Source organism: Camelus bactrianus, chromosome 1, assembly GCF_048773025.1.
Source record: "Camelus bactrianus isolate YW-2024 breed Bactrian camel chromosome 1, ASM4877302v1, whole genome shotgun sequence".
Lineage (NCBI taxonomy): Eukaryota > Metazoa > Chordata > Mammalia > Artiodactyla > Camelidae > Camelus > Camelus bactrianus.
In genome coordinates this window covers 61642388-61658032 of record NC_133539.1, presented here as the reverse complement: position 1 = coordinate 61658032, position 15645 = coordinate 61642388, and the positions used below count along the sequence as shown (strand labels likewise).

Below are 15645 nucleotides of genomic sequence, written 5' to 3'. Positions count from 1 at the left end.
GACAAAGCCGTTTTTCAAGTAGATGTTGATTGTTCCATGGAAATTCTCAGGCTCTGTGTTTGTAGGCTCTGTGCATGCTTTGTATGAATTCAGTTTGAACAATGCGTTTTGAATCACCTGGATGTCCAATTCTGGCATGTCTTCCCTAATTGTGTTTTTTAAACGTTTTTCATATCATTTTCCAAACCTCACTTCCCATCTTATTCAGAGAGGTTAATCAAGGAATGAAATTTGGGGATAGGGTTGGGGGTGGGTTGGGGACTTGAGTGAAGTCAACTTGGGGTATTTACTTTAAAGTGTTTCTCAAGCGGTTTCTAACGGTATTTAGAGGTTCCCTGGGATGTTTGTGTATTCAGTTTATTCCAGATAAAGTGGTGGTCTCAGTGAGATTCGTATTCTTAATGCAGGACAGGCTCTAAATTTAATCTGTGGTGTAACGTTATTATTGAATCCAAGAAGATAATGGACAGAGACAGTGCTCCTATTGTAGTGTTTCTGGCAAGTGCTCCCTAAAGTGCACACACGTACAGTTCTCAGTTTTTGGGGCTTTAATTCCATGGTGCTAGGAGATAGCATTTGTATCTGTAGCTCTTCTCAAGAATGGGAAGAAGGCTTTGGGACCTGTGAGAAAGGGGCAACTGGATCATCTACTAAATTTTTTTGTTCAAGACACACTAGAGACCCTCCTGTATATCGAGTAAGTGATAATAAAGGTGCTAGGGAAAGCCTTAAATTTGAATACATACGGAGGCTGTAGAAAATCTAAACTCATAGGAGGAGAAAAACATGCCATTAGATAAAGCAGAGCTGTAACTGCTGGCTAAGACTCAATGGAACTTCCACTTGCTCTAAAACCAGGGAAATCTTAGATAACTGGGTGTGATATATCTATAGATACACATAGTCTATAGGTAAATAATTTCTAAAATGAGGATCTTTCTCTCAGTTGGTGATCCTCTGGTTTTGGCTGTACCAAATTGTGAATATTCTTGCTGTGTTGTACCCAGTTGCTTTATATTGATACTGCAACTTGAATTGGGGAGGGGGGCGGTGGGACATTTGGGGTGGGGGAGGGAGGGGAGTGGGACGATAAGTCTTTTGAAGACATCAGCTCACTGTGCTGAGAGAGGGACCAAACTCAAGGAAACCTCTGATCTATAATAAATTCAACTGCTGCATTTTTTTATAAATACATGTAAATGTCCTGTTGTAATATTTGATCTTGGAAATAAAATCAAAAACTTTTCGGTATTAGTTTTTTTGCATTATTGTTTTTGTGAGATAAGACTCTGGATGCTACTTTTGTTAATACAATTCAGGTTTCAGAAGCTTGCTCTCATATTCTCATATTTAGGACACTATAGTATTTATTGACAAAGGTTAGTTCATAGTCTCTTTGTCAAGGGTAATGTTAGAATCTCTGCTCTTAGATACATGTTAAACATTCATGGTAAGTGCTCTGTAAATATTGGTGGAACTGTCATGGAGTTAGTGAGTTAGCTAGCCTCGTCGGGAAAGTCAGATTCTTATATTTGACATATTGGAAGTTCAAGCAGTCTAGTCTTTCAAACCAGCAGTCCTGGTTTGAAAATTAGCGTTAGCAGTCCTAATGACTAATTAAGGACTCAGCTTAAACAGGTGGAGGAAAAAAATTAATTGCTAAGTTATTGGGAGAAAAGCCAGGAGTTAAGAGAGAGATCATGATGAGCAAAGCAGACCCGGCCCCTCCCCTTGAAGAACTTTCTTTTCAGTTACGAATACAGACAATAAAAAAAAGAAAAAATAATAGATTTGATTCAAATACTACGAACAAAACTAGAGAAGAAGTCAACAGAATTCTGCTTTTAATAAGATGTTGGGGAGTTAACATTTAGGCTGACACCTGGAGGATGAAAAGAAGGTAGCTCATGCCAAGGGCAGGAGGAAAACTTCCAAGCAGAACGACAAATGCAAAGGCTGTGGAGCAGAAAAGTTTTTGATGTATCTAAGGTATTGAAAGAAAGCCAATGTGTCTGGCATAGTGAGCAAAGGGAGTGCATAAAGTGTGAGAGCCAGATCATACAACACCTTATTAGGCCCAGTAAGGAGTTCATACAGTGTTCATATAGAGTATAATGAGAAGCTATTACTGTGTGGAGGGTGGATTAGAAGGGAGCAAGAGACTGACCAAGGTACAAAACGGAAGTTTCCTGGACCAGAGTAACGGAGTGGCAATGGAACTGGGAAGTATTGTATAGATTAGAGATGCATTTTAAGGTAGAAATTTGAAGACTTAAGTTGGATTAGATGTGGGACAATGAAGGAAAGAGAAATTAAGAATGATTCAAATTTCAGACAGTGGGTAAGTAGTGGTGTCACTCCTGAGGCAGGAAGACTGGCGGACCAAGCAGTTTGGTTGGGGGAGAAGTCATTTTGGATGTGTTAATTGTGGTACTTCCAAGTGCAGGTGTAGTATAGCAAGTTGGACATGTGAATCTGAAGCTTGAAGGAAACGTGAGCTGGAGTTAAGAGACTTGAGAAGTCATCAGTGTTATAGATGGAACTGAGTACCATGGGAAAGAATGAGGTCACTAGAGGAAAGTTAAAGAAGAGGGCCCAGAACCCAGGCCTGGAGACCCCCACATAAAGAGGCCCAGTCAAGGAGGAGTCAGTGAGGGAGAACCCCCAGACTGGGGTGTAAAGGGAGCCAAGAGTGAGAATGTTCAAGAAGGACCTTGTGGCCAACTATGTCTAATTCTGCCTAGGGGTCAAATGTTCATTAGATGCAAGAAATCATTGGAGACCAAGAACAGTTTCAGTGTGTTGTTGAAGCCAGAAGCCTAATTTAAGTGGGTTGAAGTTTATAATATTTGTAAAAAGAAAACAACCCAGAACTTCCTCTTCAGTGGACTGGTATAAATGGCAACTCTTTCAACATCTCTTATCTTCCTTTTTTTTCTCTCTCCAATTAAGGAAAATGTGCTCTCTTGTGTAGTCAGCTGTCAGTTGAGGGTGAAGCCCACCCACAAGGAAGCTGATTTAGTCTGTCACTCTTATTTGAGAAAGACTGGCCTAACTGTCATCATCTTTTCCCTTTCCCTTCTACCAGTGAATTCCATTTTCTCAACTTCCTCTATTCCTTGCTCACATCCCACCTCCAAACCCCACAATATGCCCCAGAATGAAACATCTATTTATCCATCCTGTTCTCACAAACCTTTCAGCCTCGGGAAGACTTTCACGGCATTAGGCAAATTGTTTTCCAACCCAGGCCTCATTCTTAATTTGTGCCCTCCCTAAACCCCCATTTGCATTCCTGTGGAATTATCACCAAACAAGTGATAATTAGTAGCTGCGTTACCGATAGAGCCAAATTCTATTATTAACACGTCTGTAAAAAGGTAATGTTTTAGTTCTTTCATGGCAATGACCAGGACTCTGTGACCATAGTGGTCTTACCACAGGGGAACAAAGAATCTGACTTAAGCTGGCCTGACTTAGAGAAACTATTCCAAGTATATAGCTTCTAAAAGAGGGGTCTTGTTCATAAGATTAATCATTGAATTAATTGTCATAAATTTACCCTAAGAAACAAAGGCCTACAGCTGCTCTCAGCAGTCCCAACTAAATTTGACACTTTAACATGTAAAAGCCAAATTCCAGCACTTCCTTTTGCTCCACAAGCACCATTTTAATGATATTCATACAAGAGTATCTGCTGTTGGATAAGCCATAGGGCTGGGAACAGAAATACCTTCTAAAAATCTTAGTATATCTGGCAGCCTGCCATCAGATCATTCTAATTGCCTAACTATGAAGTGTTCTAATGGACACTGCATATAAAATTCTTTTTGCTAAGCTAAGATCCAAGAAAAGAAGGAGAGAACTAACCCAGGAGAGGCATCTTGCATCTTATTTAAAATTCTCAAAATAAACTTGTTAGATAGGCATCATTTTATAACTGAGGCTCAGTGAACTACCAAAGTTCACGTAGCTAATAGGTGTTTGTAGCAGAAATCCAGTTCCAGGTCTCTCAGGTGCCAAAGCACCACAGTACTGTCTCCAAGAAGAACTACCTGAAGTTAGTTGGAATCCGGGTTAGGAAAAAAAAAAAAAAGACATCTCAAGCACCAATGTGTGGGACTGTGTAGAGTCAAACAATGTAGGATCATTTCCCCAATCTCACTCACTTTACTCTCAGTCAAATTCCTCTGGGCTATAATCTCTTTATCAGCATAATGAGGCCAACCAAATACTTATTTTACTTGCTTTAGATCTGTTGTAAGGATCTAATGAGATAGTTTGTAAATGTAGTGGGGGTTATATATATTTTTATTAAAGTATAGTCAGTTGACAATGTGTCGATTTCTGGTGTACAGTATAGTGCCTCAGTCATACGTGAACATACATATATTTGTTTTCATAATCTTTTTCACCATAAATTACTTGATATTGAATATAGTTCTCTGTGCTATACAGTATGAATTTGTTGTTTATCTGTTTTATATATATTAGTTAGTATCTGCAAATCTTGAACTCCTAATTTATCCCTTCCGACTCCCTTTCCCCTCATAAGTTTGTTTTCTATGTCTGTAAATGTGTTTTATAATAAATGTTTCTTCTTAATTGTAAAGCTTTGTGAGCCCCCCTCAGCCTAGAATCTTCTATCAAAATTCAATTCTCTGGGGGAGACCCAAGAATTCATCTGGGCTCTAAATGATTCTCTTTTACCATGAAAATGAAAACTGGATCCTATTTAATGAACTTTTCAATAAGTTGTTTACCAGCTTTTGTGTCAGGCACATATATATCTGCATACATAGAAATGTCATACATAGAAAGCAGCTCATATGCAGCAAAGAAATGTGATAGCTACTGTAATTATTCCTTCTCATATATATGCATCAAGGGTTTTCTCAATATTGTTTGTTTTCATTGTTAGAAGTAAAATCTCTGTGCAGAGAGATTATGTGTGTTACTTCATCCAGTGCATAAATTATTTTATTAATTAAATGATTCCTGAATTCCACTTTGTTCCAAGCTCTATACTGGATTTTGGATCTACAAAGCAAAATAAGATACAGGCTCTCTGCCCTGAAGAGTCTCACAGTTGTGAAGGAAGAGGCCCTAAATAGCATGGGTAAATAAAAATGCTGTGGGAAGTGGGCAAAGATTTTTTTAAACAGGACCCAAAAAGAAGTGATCATAAAGGAAAAGATCGATAAACAGAACTTACTTAAAATCAAGAACTGCTCTTAATGAAAAGACAGTAAGAGAGTGAAAACTACAGAAGGAAGAAACATTCATAATACATATATCTCACAAAGCTCTCATACCTGGAATTATAAAGAACTCCTACAAGTAAAGGAAAAGACAAAGAACCAGTAAAAATTGGGCGAACGACTTGAGCAGGCACTTCTCAAAAAAGGATCTCCAAATGGCCAATCAGTATATGAAAAGTCACTAACTCATCAAGAAAATTCAAATTAAAACCACAGTCAGACACTACTAAACACCTACCCGAATGGCTTAATTTAAGATGTTGGTAAGAATGTGAAGCAACCGAACTCTCATACAGCACTGGCAGGAGTGTAAATTAGTAGGCCCACTTTGGTTAACTGGCAATATTATTTGCCAAAATTAAACATTCACCTACCCTATGACCCAACAATTCCAATCCTAGGTATAATCCCTAGAAAAATTAGTGCATAGCTTCTCCAAAGGCATGTATAAGAATATTCATAGTAGCATCATTTATAACAGGCGAAAATTGAAAATAAATGTCTATCAATAGCAGAATAGATTGTAATATGTCATACAATGGAATAATAAAAAAGAATGAATTATATGATGGATGAATCTTACAGATATAAAATTGAGTGAAGAAAGCCAGACAAAAAAGTGCACACTATATGAGTCCATTTATATGAAATTCAAGAAATGCCAAAAGCTAATTGATGATAAAATTCAAAATGGAATATTTAACATTAGGACAGGGATAATGATGGGAGGGACACGATAGAACCTTTTGGGGATTTGGAGATATGCTATATCTTGATCTGTGTGTGGTTACTCTAGGGGCACAAGTAACAATTCAATTTTTATAATTAAGATTTATGCATTTTACTGTTTGTAATACCTAAATTAAAAAAAAATTAAAATTTGGGAGCACAGAGAAAGAAGAGCATTAAAAACTGGGAGCATAGAGAAAGAATTGCCTGACTCTGAAGAAATCATAGAGGACTTCCATGGAGATGTTTGAACTGGATCTTGAATAGGAGCTTGTCAAAACGGTGTCACAGACCTCCCATGCAGAGAGTGCCATGAAATGCTCAGCAATCTGGTGTGACTGTGGTACAAGATGATGGTGGCCTGAAGTGTGAACAAAAAATTAGAAGGCTAGTAAAGGAACCACAGCTAAGAGCAAAGTAAGGAAGGTGATAAGGAAAACTGATAGCCACTCTGCTCAGCACTGTTTTTCCAAAGAGCCCAAATTTTGCAGTGAGTGAAACAGATATGGGCTGCAAGTATTTGAAAAAGTGTTGCTGCTTGGGAAAGGAAGGAAGATAGGGTATTTCTCACCAGTGCATCCTCTGACTCATTAAGGCATTTTAGCTCACGAGGCCATGCCTCCTGGTTCCTTCTTTTGGGTCACATGAAAATGAGCAGAGGATGGGTCATCAGGAGAGGGCTCTCTAGGAAGAGGAAAGCTCCTTCCATGGAAGCCTGTAGGCAGTGGTGTGGGGGCACACATGCACACACACACACACCCGGGTGGCCTCCACATATATACAGCGCCTCCCTGGCCCTCCCGAGCAGTCCTGACAGAGGAGCCTCTGGTCCAGCCCTGCAGGAATCCCAGCTGGGGCCACAGGAGTACGGGCCCACTCTGAACACGGAGCCCTTCTCCACATTCTTTCTCTTCCACCCTGATTCTTGCCACTGGATGCAGGTAAGCAGAAATGAAAGGGCCCAGTGAAGGGAAGGCCGGGGAATAGTTTAGCCTAGCAGTTCAGAGCACAAACTTCTAACTCATAGGAGACCTGGCTCAGGCACTGAGCAGCTATGTGACTTCAGTTTGTTTAATTTCTCTCTGCTTCAGTCTGTCAACTCCAGGTCCTTACACATGCTTAGAATACTTTTCCTTTCCCAGCACTGCCTGTCTAATAATGCCTTGTTGTCAAGTTTTAGCTTGGACAACACTTCCTCCAGGAGGCTCTGCCTTGCTTCTGCAAGCAGGATTAGGCAGTCCTCTGGGTGCTTCCGTCACACCTTCAGTTGGACAGTTCTTGGCACTTGCTTATTGTTTGGTTAGTCTCCCCACCAGAATTTAAGTTCCTCAAGAGAAGAGGCTGTCTCTGATTCACCAGAGTGAATACTGCCTGGCAGACAGTGGTCACTTAATAAATGTATGACTGATGAAAAAATGATAAAAGCCTGGCTAGGTGATAAGTGAGGTAGAGAGACACAGAATTTGCAGTCTCTTCCTCCATGTGACTTAGCAGATCACTTAAACTGTTGCCCAGACATGTAGCTAATGGTTTCTTTACCCAGCCAGGATCCCAGGTTAGAACAGGGCCTCCCCTAGAGCCTGGTTGTAAGGTTTTACCTTATGATCCTGCCTGTCTCTTCCGATATCGCATTAGCCAAACTCTCTGCTAATCTCCTGGCTCACATTTATGGAAACATTTCTCAGAATGGTGTGATTTCCAGGTGAACAAAGTCAGGGAGAGGAAGTGAAATTCAAACTGAGCCACAGCCCTTCTGGACGGAGCAGCACAGCAAGTGCTTTTAGTAGAATGTGAGCAGGACAGTCAGGATTCTCTGAATTCTATTCATCCTAAAGGCCATGCTCAACTGCTTCATTTTCCCTCTGCATGTTTGTATTTTTAAATTTCCCTTCTAAAACTCTTTCTTGATAGGAAAAATTTCCATGGAGGAGATCGTCAGAGGGGTTCATGTTGGTGATCTATGTCTAGACAGGCCTTTACTCACAGGTAGAATGATTCAAAGTCCTCTGAAGGCATTCCTGAACAAAAGCTTTTCCTAGCCAGCCGTCTAGAGTGATTCAAAGCCCAACCACACACTTGTCATCTGGGAGGAGTGTGGGTTAAAGTTGTTACTTGCCAACACCTTGGATTGGTTAATTCACCCCAGCATGGAGACACACACTGAGAGCCCTGCACTCAGTGGCTGGACATTCTGGGAAGGGAGGCTGCATCACACGCTGTGGGGAGGATATTTATCACACAGGTACCCTGCCTCCCAACAGCAGGGCAGGTTCCTCACCCTGAGGACCTGAGGAGAGGGCAGTAAGTACCATATCAGTATCATCGGAGACCTACTTCAAGAAAGGAGGCTTCTGTGGTGGGCCACTGAAGGAGGGCAGGAGAAGGAACACACCATCCCTCCTGATCCCTGGTGCCTACCACTCCATCCTTGGTGTAAGGGCCACCGTCCTCCATATCCTACCCGCAGCTCTTCCGTGTGCCCCCTCCTCAGAGATCTGAACTTCCTTTCATCAGGGATAAGTTATTTTATTCACTGTGAGAAACATGGCTTAGAGAGCAAATACCCTGTGGAGAGGGAACAGAGTGAAGGCCACTCATGCCACTAAAATACTAGCAATTGCAGCAGGAAGTTCCCTGCTAGGAGGAGCAGCAGAGATGAGTTTGGACTCTGAGATTTGGGGAAGTAAAGATCACCAAGGGATGCAGGAATGGGGAATGGGGTGGGCAGGAGCATACACTCCCCCCTCCCCCCACCAAATCGCCCACTGAAAGCTGTATCTGACACAGGTCCCTGTATAAGCTGTAGTCTGGATAGATAAAAATCCCTAGGCTAATCAGGTTTTTGTTCCAAAGAGGCTGTACCACTTGAATTCTCACCATCTATCTGCGAGAGTTCTAGTTATTCCATGTTCTCAACAATACTTGGGATAGTCCAGCTTTTTAACTAACAATTCCAGTTGGTGTGTAGTAGGATCTTACTTTGGTTTTAATTTGCTTTGCCCTATATTAGTGATGTTGAATGTCTTTTCTTAGTCTTAGTTGTCATCCATATATCTTTTTTGTGTGCGTGTGAGATGTTTTGTGTGCGTGTGAGATGCCTGTTTAAATCTTTTTCCCATTTTAATTATTATTATTTTTTTTTTGGTGGGGGGAGGTAATTAGTTTTACTTATTTATTTATTCTTAGAGGAAGTACTGGGGATTGAACCCAGGACTTCATGCATGCTAAGCATGTGCTCTACCACTTGAGCTATACCCTCCCCCTTTTTTCCCATTTTAAAAATCAAATTGCTTGTCTTCTCATGGTAGAGTTTTAAGAGTTCTTTATGTATTCTGGATACAAGTCCTTTGTCAGATGTATACGTATTCACAGTCACATACATATTCATAAAATATATATTGCGAATATTTTCTCCCAGCCTGTGGTTTGTCTCTTCATCTTCTTAATGGTGTCTTTTGAAGAGAAAAAATTTTAATTTTGAAGTAGTTTAATTTATCACTTTTTATAGGTTGTACGTTTTGTGTTCTATCTAATCAATCTATATCTAAGATTCCAATGATTTTCTCCTTTGTTTTTTTCTAAAAGTTTTATTAGGTTTAAGTCTATGGTTCATTTCAAGTTAATTACTGAATATGGTTTGTAGCAATAGGCAAAGTATATATTTTTGTTTTGCATATGGATTGTTCCAGTATCATTTATTGAAGACACTATCCTTTTCCCACTAAAATAACATCTTTTTCAAAAATCATTTGATCATATGCATGCAGATCTATTTCTGAATTCTCTAGTCTGTTCTAGTTGTCTGTATGTTTGTATACACCATTTCTTCACTGTCTTGATTACTATAGCTTTATAATGTCTTAAAATCACATAATGTAAGTCCTCCAACTTTGTTCCTTTTTTTTTCAAAATGTTTTGGCTAATCTAGGTCCTTTGCATTTTAATATAAATTAGGATTCAGCTTGTCAATTTCTAAACAAAACCCTGCTAGGATTTTGACTGAGATTGCATTGAATCTGTGCTTCGTTTTAGAGAGAACTGACATGTTAATGATATTGAGCCTTTTGATCCATAAACATGGTATGTCGCTCTGTTTCTTTAGTTCCTCTTTAACTTTTTCTCAGCAATGGTTTATAATTTTTAGTGTACATGTCTTGCACATAATTTGTTAAATTTGTCCATAACTATTTTTATTTATATGCTATTGTAAATTATTTTTTATTTTTATAATTTATTATTGCTTATATATAGAAATACAATAGAATTTTTGTATATTTTTAATTCAATAAACTTGCTATACTCACTCATTAGTTCTAGTAACTTTTTGATAGATTCCTTACAATGTTCTACACAGATGATCATGTTACCTGTGAATAATGGCAATTATTACTTCTTTCTTTCATATCTGTGGCTTTTGCTGCTTTTTATTTTCTTATACTGGGTAAGGCCTCCTGTACAATGCTGAATGGAAGTGGTGACAGTGGACATCTTTAAAATGACATCTTTTAAAGCAAGAAGATGACATCTTTAATATTTAGTTTTTCTGTATCAAATAGAAATAATCTGCTGGTAATAGAGGTGCAAGCAAATTATGATGAGATGAGGAGAGTGTGCATGTGTGTGTGTGTGTGTGTGCGTGTGAGTGAGTGGAGGTTGGTGGAAAATAGGGTAAATCCAATCCACTAGGGAATATTTGTAAGAGGTAGAGTTTTTAAGCGAGTTCCTTGGCTCTTCTTGATCTGACCCTGGGAAATGACAGGGTCTGTTGTCTATTTCCTCTACCCCACCCTATGCTCCAGGGGTTCCTCTACCCACAGCTCACAGTGTCCACAAAGCTACCATGACCCTCCTTCCATTGGTTCCAGGACTCTATCCTCTCCCCGCACAATGGCATGCTCACGGACCTGCTCCCGCATCCTGGGGCTGAGCCTTGGGACTACAGCCCTGTTTGCTGCTGCAGCCAACACAGTGCTTCTCTTTCCTAACTGGGATGTGACCTACCTGTTGAGGGGCCTCATTGGCAGGCATGCCATGCTGGGCTCTGGGCTCTGGGGAGGAGGCCTCATGGTAAGTGTCCGGGTTCACTGGGTGTGAACTCCCAAAGTGCCCCTCAGGGGTGGAGCAGTGAGCTCAGGGTGGGGACTGTTTTGATTCCTCATAGAAAAGTTTGAACAAGCTGATCCTGGGTCTATAGCAGCAGTCTTCTATAGAAGACTCTAGGAAGTCTGGTCAAAGGTTACTGAATTTTGGACTAGGCAGGCTGGGTATGAACATTGTCATCCACAGAGTCACATCAAGCTAGTTATCCAAAATTGTCCTGCTAGGCAAAGCCAAACCCTCTAGGAAAGATGGGATAATTAAGTCCATGTGGAGTATCCAACCACTCTATTTCAACTGCCATAGATGACAGCTAGAAATGTAAATAACCCTATCTCTTCTTAACCCTCCTCTCTTTTCTCCCAGGTCTTCACTGCAGCTACCCTCATCTCCTTGATGGGCTGGAGATATGGCTGCTTCAGTAAGAGTGGGCCCTGCCGAAGCGTAAGCACTTCTAATACCTAAAATGTCCCCACATTCTATTACTTTAGAGACAGAACGGTAAAGAGGAAATTTCAGTCTTAGGGTTTGAAGTCAGATCCTGACCATACCCTTCAGAAACTCTAAACTCTTGGGCAAGTTTTCTCAACTTCAGGTCCTTATCTATAAAAATATGAGTGAACAAGATCAAGTCAAGGGAGTACATGCTTAATGAACTATAAACGTAAACACAGATGTGAGGTTCTTATTGTTAGTTTTAGCTTACTGAACAATATGGGTATGAGTCATGTGTCACTGATAGAAAATTTCCTAGCTCCTTTGCTTAATTTTTCTTAGAGCTGGAAGTTTCTCCAGAGATCATGTAATAACTAGATTCTAGTCTAACCTCTCCATTTTACAGATAATGAAACTGAGGCCCAGAGTAAATTTGCATTTTATTAATTATAGCAGCATCTATATATTTGAAAAAAACTCAGTACATAAATGTATAAACTATATTGCTCATTCAGTCCCAGACACATGAAATTTGTGGCCTCCTTACAGTAACTCTGCAGCCTGCTTTGATATCTGCAGCCCACATGTTGGGAACCCCACTGATTCAGAAATGTATGTTAAAGAATTAAATAAAAACACCCACACATTTCATTCACTCTCTGTTCTCTGTCAACGTCTAGTTTTCCCCTAAGCAAGTGGTTCTTAGACTTACGTGGGTGCATCAGAGTCCCTGCAGGGTTTGTTAAAACACAGATTGCTGGGCTCCACCCCTAGATTTTCTGACTCAGTAGGTCTGGGGTGGGAAAATTCGCGTTTCTAATTAAGTTTCAAGTGATATGATATTCCTAGGACAGGGACCACATTCTGAGTACCACTGTCCTAGGCTTATCTCAGACTAATTCATCTTGAATCTTTTAACTTAGAGTTAATACTTTCTATGCTCGTTTCTGTGGCCCTTCCCAAGTTCCAAACCAGCTTGACATCAGTGGGAAATGACTCTATGATTCTGTATACTAACTATATATATATATATGTATATGTTTTATTTAAATTTTAAAAATATGTGTTCTTTAGGAAGGAGAGAAAAAAATCTAGTATCCTGAGAAAGAAACCAATTTGGAAGTTAGAATCCTGCCAAGAAATAAACACATTGTTATATTTTGGGAGGGAAGTGGTGTACAGACTAGAAAAGTACAGTGACAGAACTGGAATCATTTCAGAGTTGACTGGAATTTCTCTGTCTCTCTCTCTTTCTCCCTTCCTCCCTCCCTCCCTTCCTCCCTTCCTTCCTTCCTCCTTTCCCCCATTCTGCTCTTCTTTCTTTTCATGCTTGATTTGAGAAAGAGAGAAGTCAGGGATGGCAACTTGGAATTTTGGAAAAAATACAGATTTCCCGTAAAAAGTTCAGAGGTGGGCTTGCAATAACAAATCCCACCCTTTAACGCAGAGGCTGAATGGCTGCAGTCTGTAAAAGTTATTGATGCCAATCTGCTGAGATGCTCAGAAGAGCCTGCTGAATCAGGCTGAGCCTGCTGCCGGGTCCAGGTGCCAGTGTTTCCTCCTTCTCTGCCCTTCTCTTCATCTCTTCCTGGCTCTACCCAGCCAACCCCTCATCAGCCAACCCTACCCTGGTTCTGCTTTATAGGAGGTGCTGTGGGTCGGATTATCCCCATGATGGGGGAAAGCCTGAGCACCAGAGAAGTTAGACTTGGCCAGATCGCCCCAACAGTTACTTAGCCACGATCCCATCTCAGGCTCACTGTTTCTTCTGTCCATCTGCAGATGCTTACTGTTCTGTTGTCAAGTGGCCTGGCTTTGCTTGGAGCCTTGATTTGCTTTATCACTTCTGGAGTAGCTCTGAAAGATGGTCCCTTTTGCATGTTTGATGTCTCATCCTTCAATCAGACACAGGCTTGGAAATATGGTTACCCATTCAAGGACCTGCATACCAGGTAAATGGATAGAAATTTGGATTTGCATTCTCTTCAGAGAGAGAAAGACACACCAATGGCCACACATTCTAGCATCTTGCTTCTCTGTTGCTCAGAAGATTGCAAATGCAGCAACAGTAGTCACTCTCAAAAGTCTAGTGCTACAACCTGAGCTGAGGGACAACCCAGTTTTCTACTGAGGTTGGTGGGGCTTTTCTTACTTATTCCTCAACCCCTGGTCTCCTTATTTTTGAGGATAGGAATTATCTCTATGACCATTCACTCTGGAACTCTGTCTGCCTGGAGCCTTTTAAAGCTGTTGTTTGGCACGTGTGCTTCTTCTCCGCCCTTCTGTGCATCAGCCTCCTCCAGATTCTCCTGGTGGTCATTCATTTCATCAGCAGCTTCCTGGGCCTTTTCTGCAGCCTGTGTGGGAAGTGACAGGTAATGTCCTCTCATACATGAGTGTTTTCATCATTAGCTGCCTTGAATCCTTTCTGCCAGTAGTGGGTATGAGTTATAAACAAACTTCCCTTTTAGGTAATCATGTGGTAATCATAACAATAATAATTTCCTCCATGTGTGTTGAATGATACAATGCATTTTAAGTCACACTGTAAACTGCAAGGTGATATATTAATAGAATAAATAATTAAGTCTATTATTGTTTAGGAACTTATAATCCATAAAATGTCCTCCAGTCATGATCTTGTTTCATCCTCTCAACAGCCTCATGAAATTGACCACACGTTACAGATGAAGTCAAGGCTCCCAGAGAATACTGGACTTGCTGTCTAAAAGCACTCAACTAGGTTCAGGTAAAGTCAGTACCTGAGCAGCTACCTGCTAAATTCAAGTTCACTAGTCTTTATGGACTGAACTGTGTGCCCTCCAGATTCATAGGTTGGACTCCAATCCCCAATGTGACTTTGGAGATAGGACCTTTAAGGAGCTAATTAAGGTTAAGTGGAGTCATAAGTGTGGGACCCTAATCCGGTAAGACTGGCATCCTTATAAGAAGAGGTTGAGAAAACAAGTACAGGAAAAGATGCTCAGCATCACTAATCATCAGGGAAATGCAAATCAAAACCACAGTAAGCTATCATCTTATACCTGTTAGAATGGCTATTATCAAAAAGGCAAGAAATAACAGGCAAGAATGCTGGTGAGGATGTGGAGATAATGAAACCCTTGTGCACTGTTGGTGGGAATATAAATTGGTGGAACCACTGTGGTAAACAAATGGAGGTTCCTCAAAAAATTAAAAAAGAATACCATATGATCCAGCAATTCCACTTCTGGGTATTTAGCTGAACAAAACAAAAACACTAATTCTAAAAGGTATCTGTACCCTCACATTCAGTGCAGCATTATTTTCAATAGCTAAGCTATGGAAACAACCTAAGCATCCATCAATGGATGAATGGATAAAGAAGATGTGGTATACACACAGACACACACACACAACATGGATGGACCTTGAGGGTGTTATACTAGGTGAAATGAGTCAGGCAGAGAAAGAAATATCGTATGATCTCGCTTATATGTGGAATTTAAAACAACAAGACTAAGTTCATAGATACAGTGAAGACTGCTGGTTGCCAGAGGCAGGGGGTGGGGGGGTGAGAGAAATGGGTGAAGGGGGTCAAAAGGCACAAACTTCCAGTTATAAAATAGTTAATTCCTGGGGATGTAATGTACAAATGGTGACTATAGTTAATAATATTGTATTGTACATTTGAAAGTTGCTAAGAGATCTTAAAAGTCCTTATCACAAGAAAAAAATATTTTGTAACTATATATAGTGACAGATGTTATTGTGGTGATCATTTTGCAATAGATACAAATATTGAATCATTATGTTGTACACCTGAAACTAATATAATGTTATATGTCAGTTATACCTCAAAAAAAAAAAAGTAGGATGTGTTTCCAGAATAAATAAAAGCATGATTAAGTTTTAGAACATTTATTCACCTATATTAATAGACTTAAAAAGGGAAAATCCTATGATTTTCTTCATAAATGCTGAAAAGGTATTTGATAAAATTCAACATAAATTCTTGATAAAACTCTTAATAAAATGAGAAAATATGGGTACCTCCTTGTCTTAATACAACATATGTATCTCAACCCAAAAGTCAGCATCATGCTTAATGAAGGAATGCTAGAAACAATTTCATTAGAGTTGC

General features: G+C 40.0%; 1 protein-coding gene across 2 annotated transcripts; it reads left to right on the top strand.

The window, feature by feature from the left end:
* The first annotated feature begins 5184 nt into the window (after positions 1-5184).
* On the top strand, positions 5185-15521 carry TM4SF19 (transmembrane 4 L six family member 19). 2 transcript variants are annotated; one of them, XM_010959317.3, is made up of 6 exons: positions 5185-6931; positions 10856-11057; positions 11454-11531; positions 13305-13474; positions 13714-13897; positions 14183-15521. In XM_010959317.3, the coding sequence occupies exons 2-5, from the start codon at positions 10878-10880 to the stop codon at positions 13892-13894; spliced, it is 609 nt and encodes a 202-aa protein (XP_010957619.3). In that variant the 5' UTR covers positions 5185-6931; positions 10856-10877; the 3' UTR covers positions 13895-13897; positions 14183-15521. The 2 variants fall into 2 exon arrangements, with proteins under 2 accessions (XP_010957619.3, XP_074221392.1); XM_074365291.1 differs by lacking the exon at positions 5185-6931 and having other exon boundaries at positions 10664-11057.
* Positions 15522-15645: the final 124 nt, after the last annotated feature.

Coding starts and splice junctions, on each gene's coding strand:
- TM4SF19 (XM_074365291.1), top strand. CDS start 10,743: ATGACAGGGTCTGTTGTCTATTTCCTCTACCCCACCCTATGCTCCAGG. Junction 11,058..11,453: donor TCTGGGGAGGAGGCCTCATG/GTAAGTGTCCGG, acceptor CTTTTCTCCCAG/GTCTTCACTGCAGCTACCCT. Junction 13,475..13,713: donor TTCAAGGACCTGCATACCAG/GTAAATGGATAG, acceptor TTTTGAGGATAG/GAATTATCTCTATGACCATT.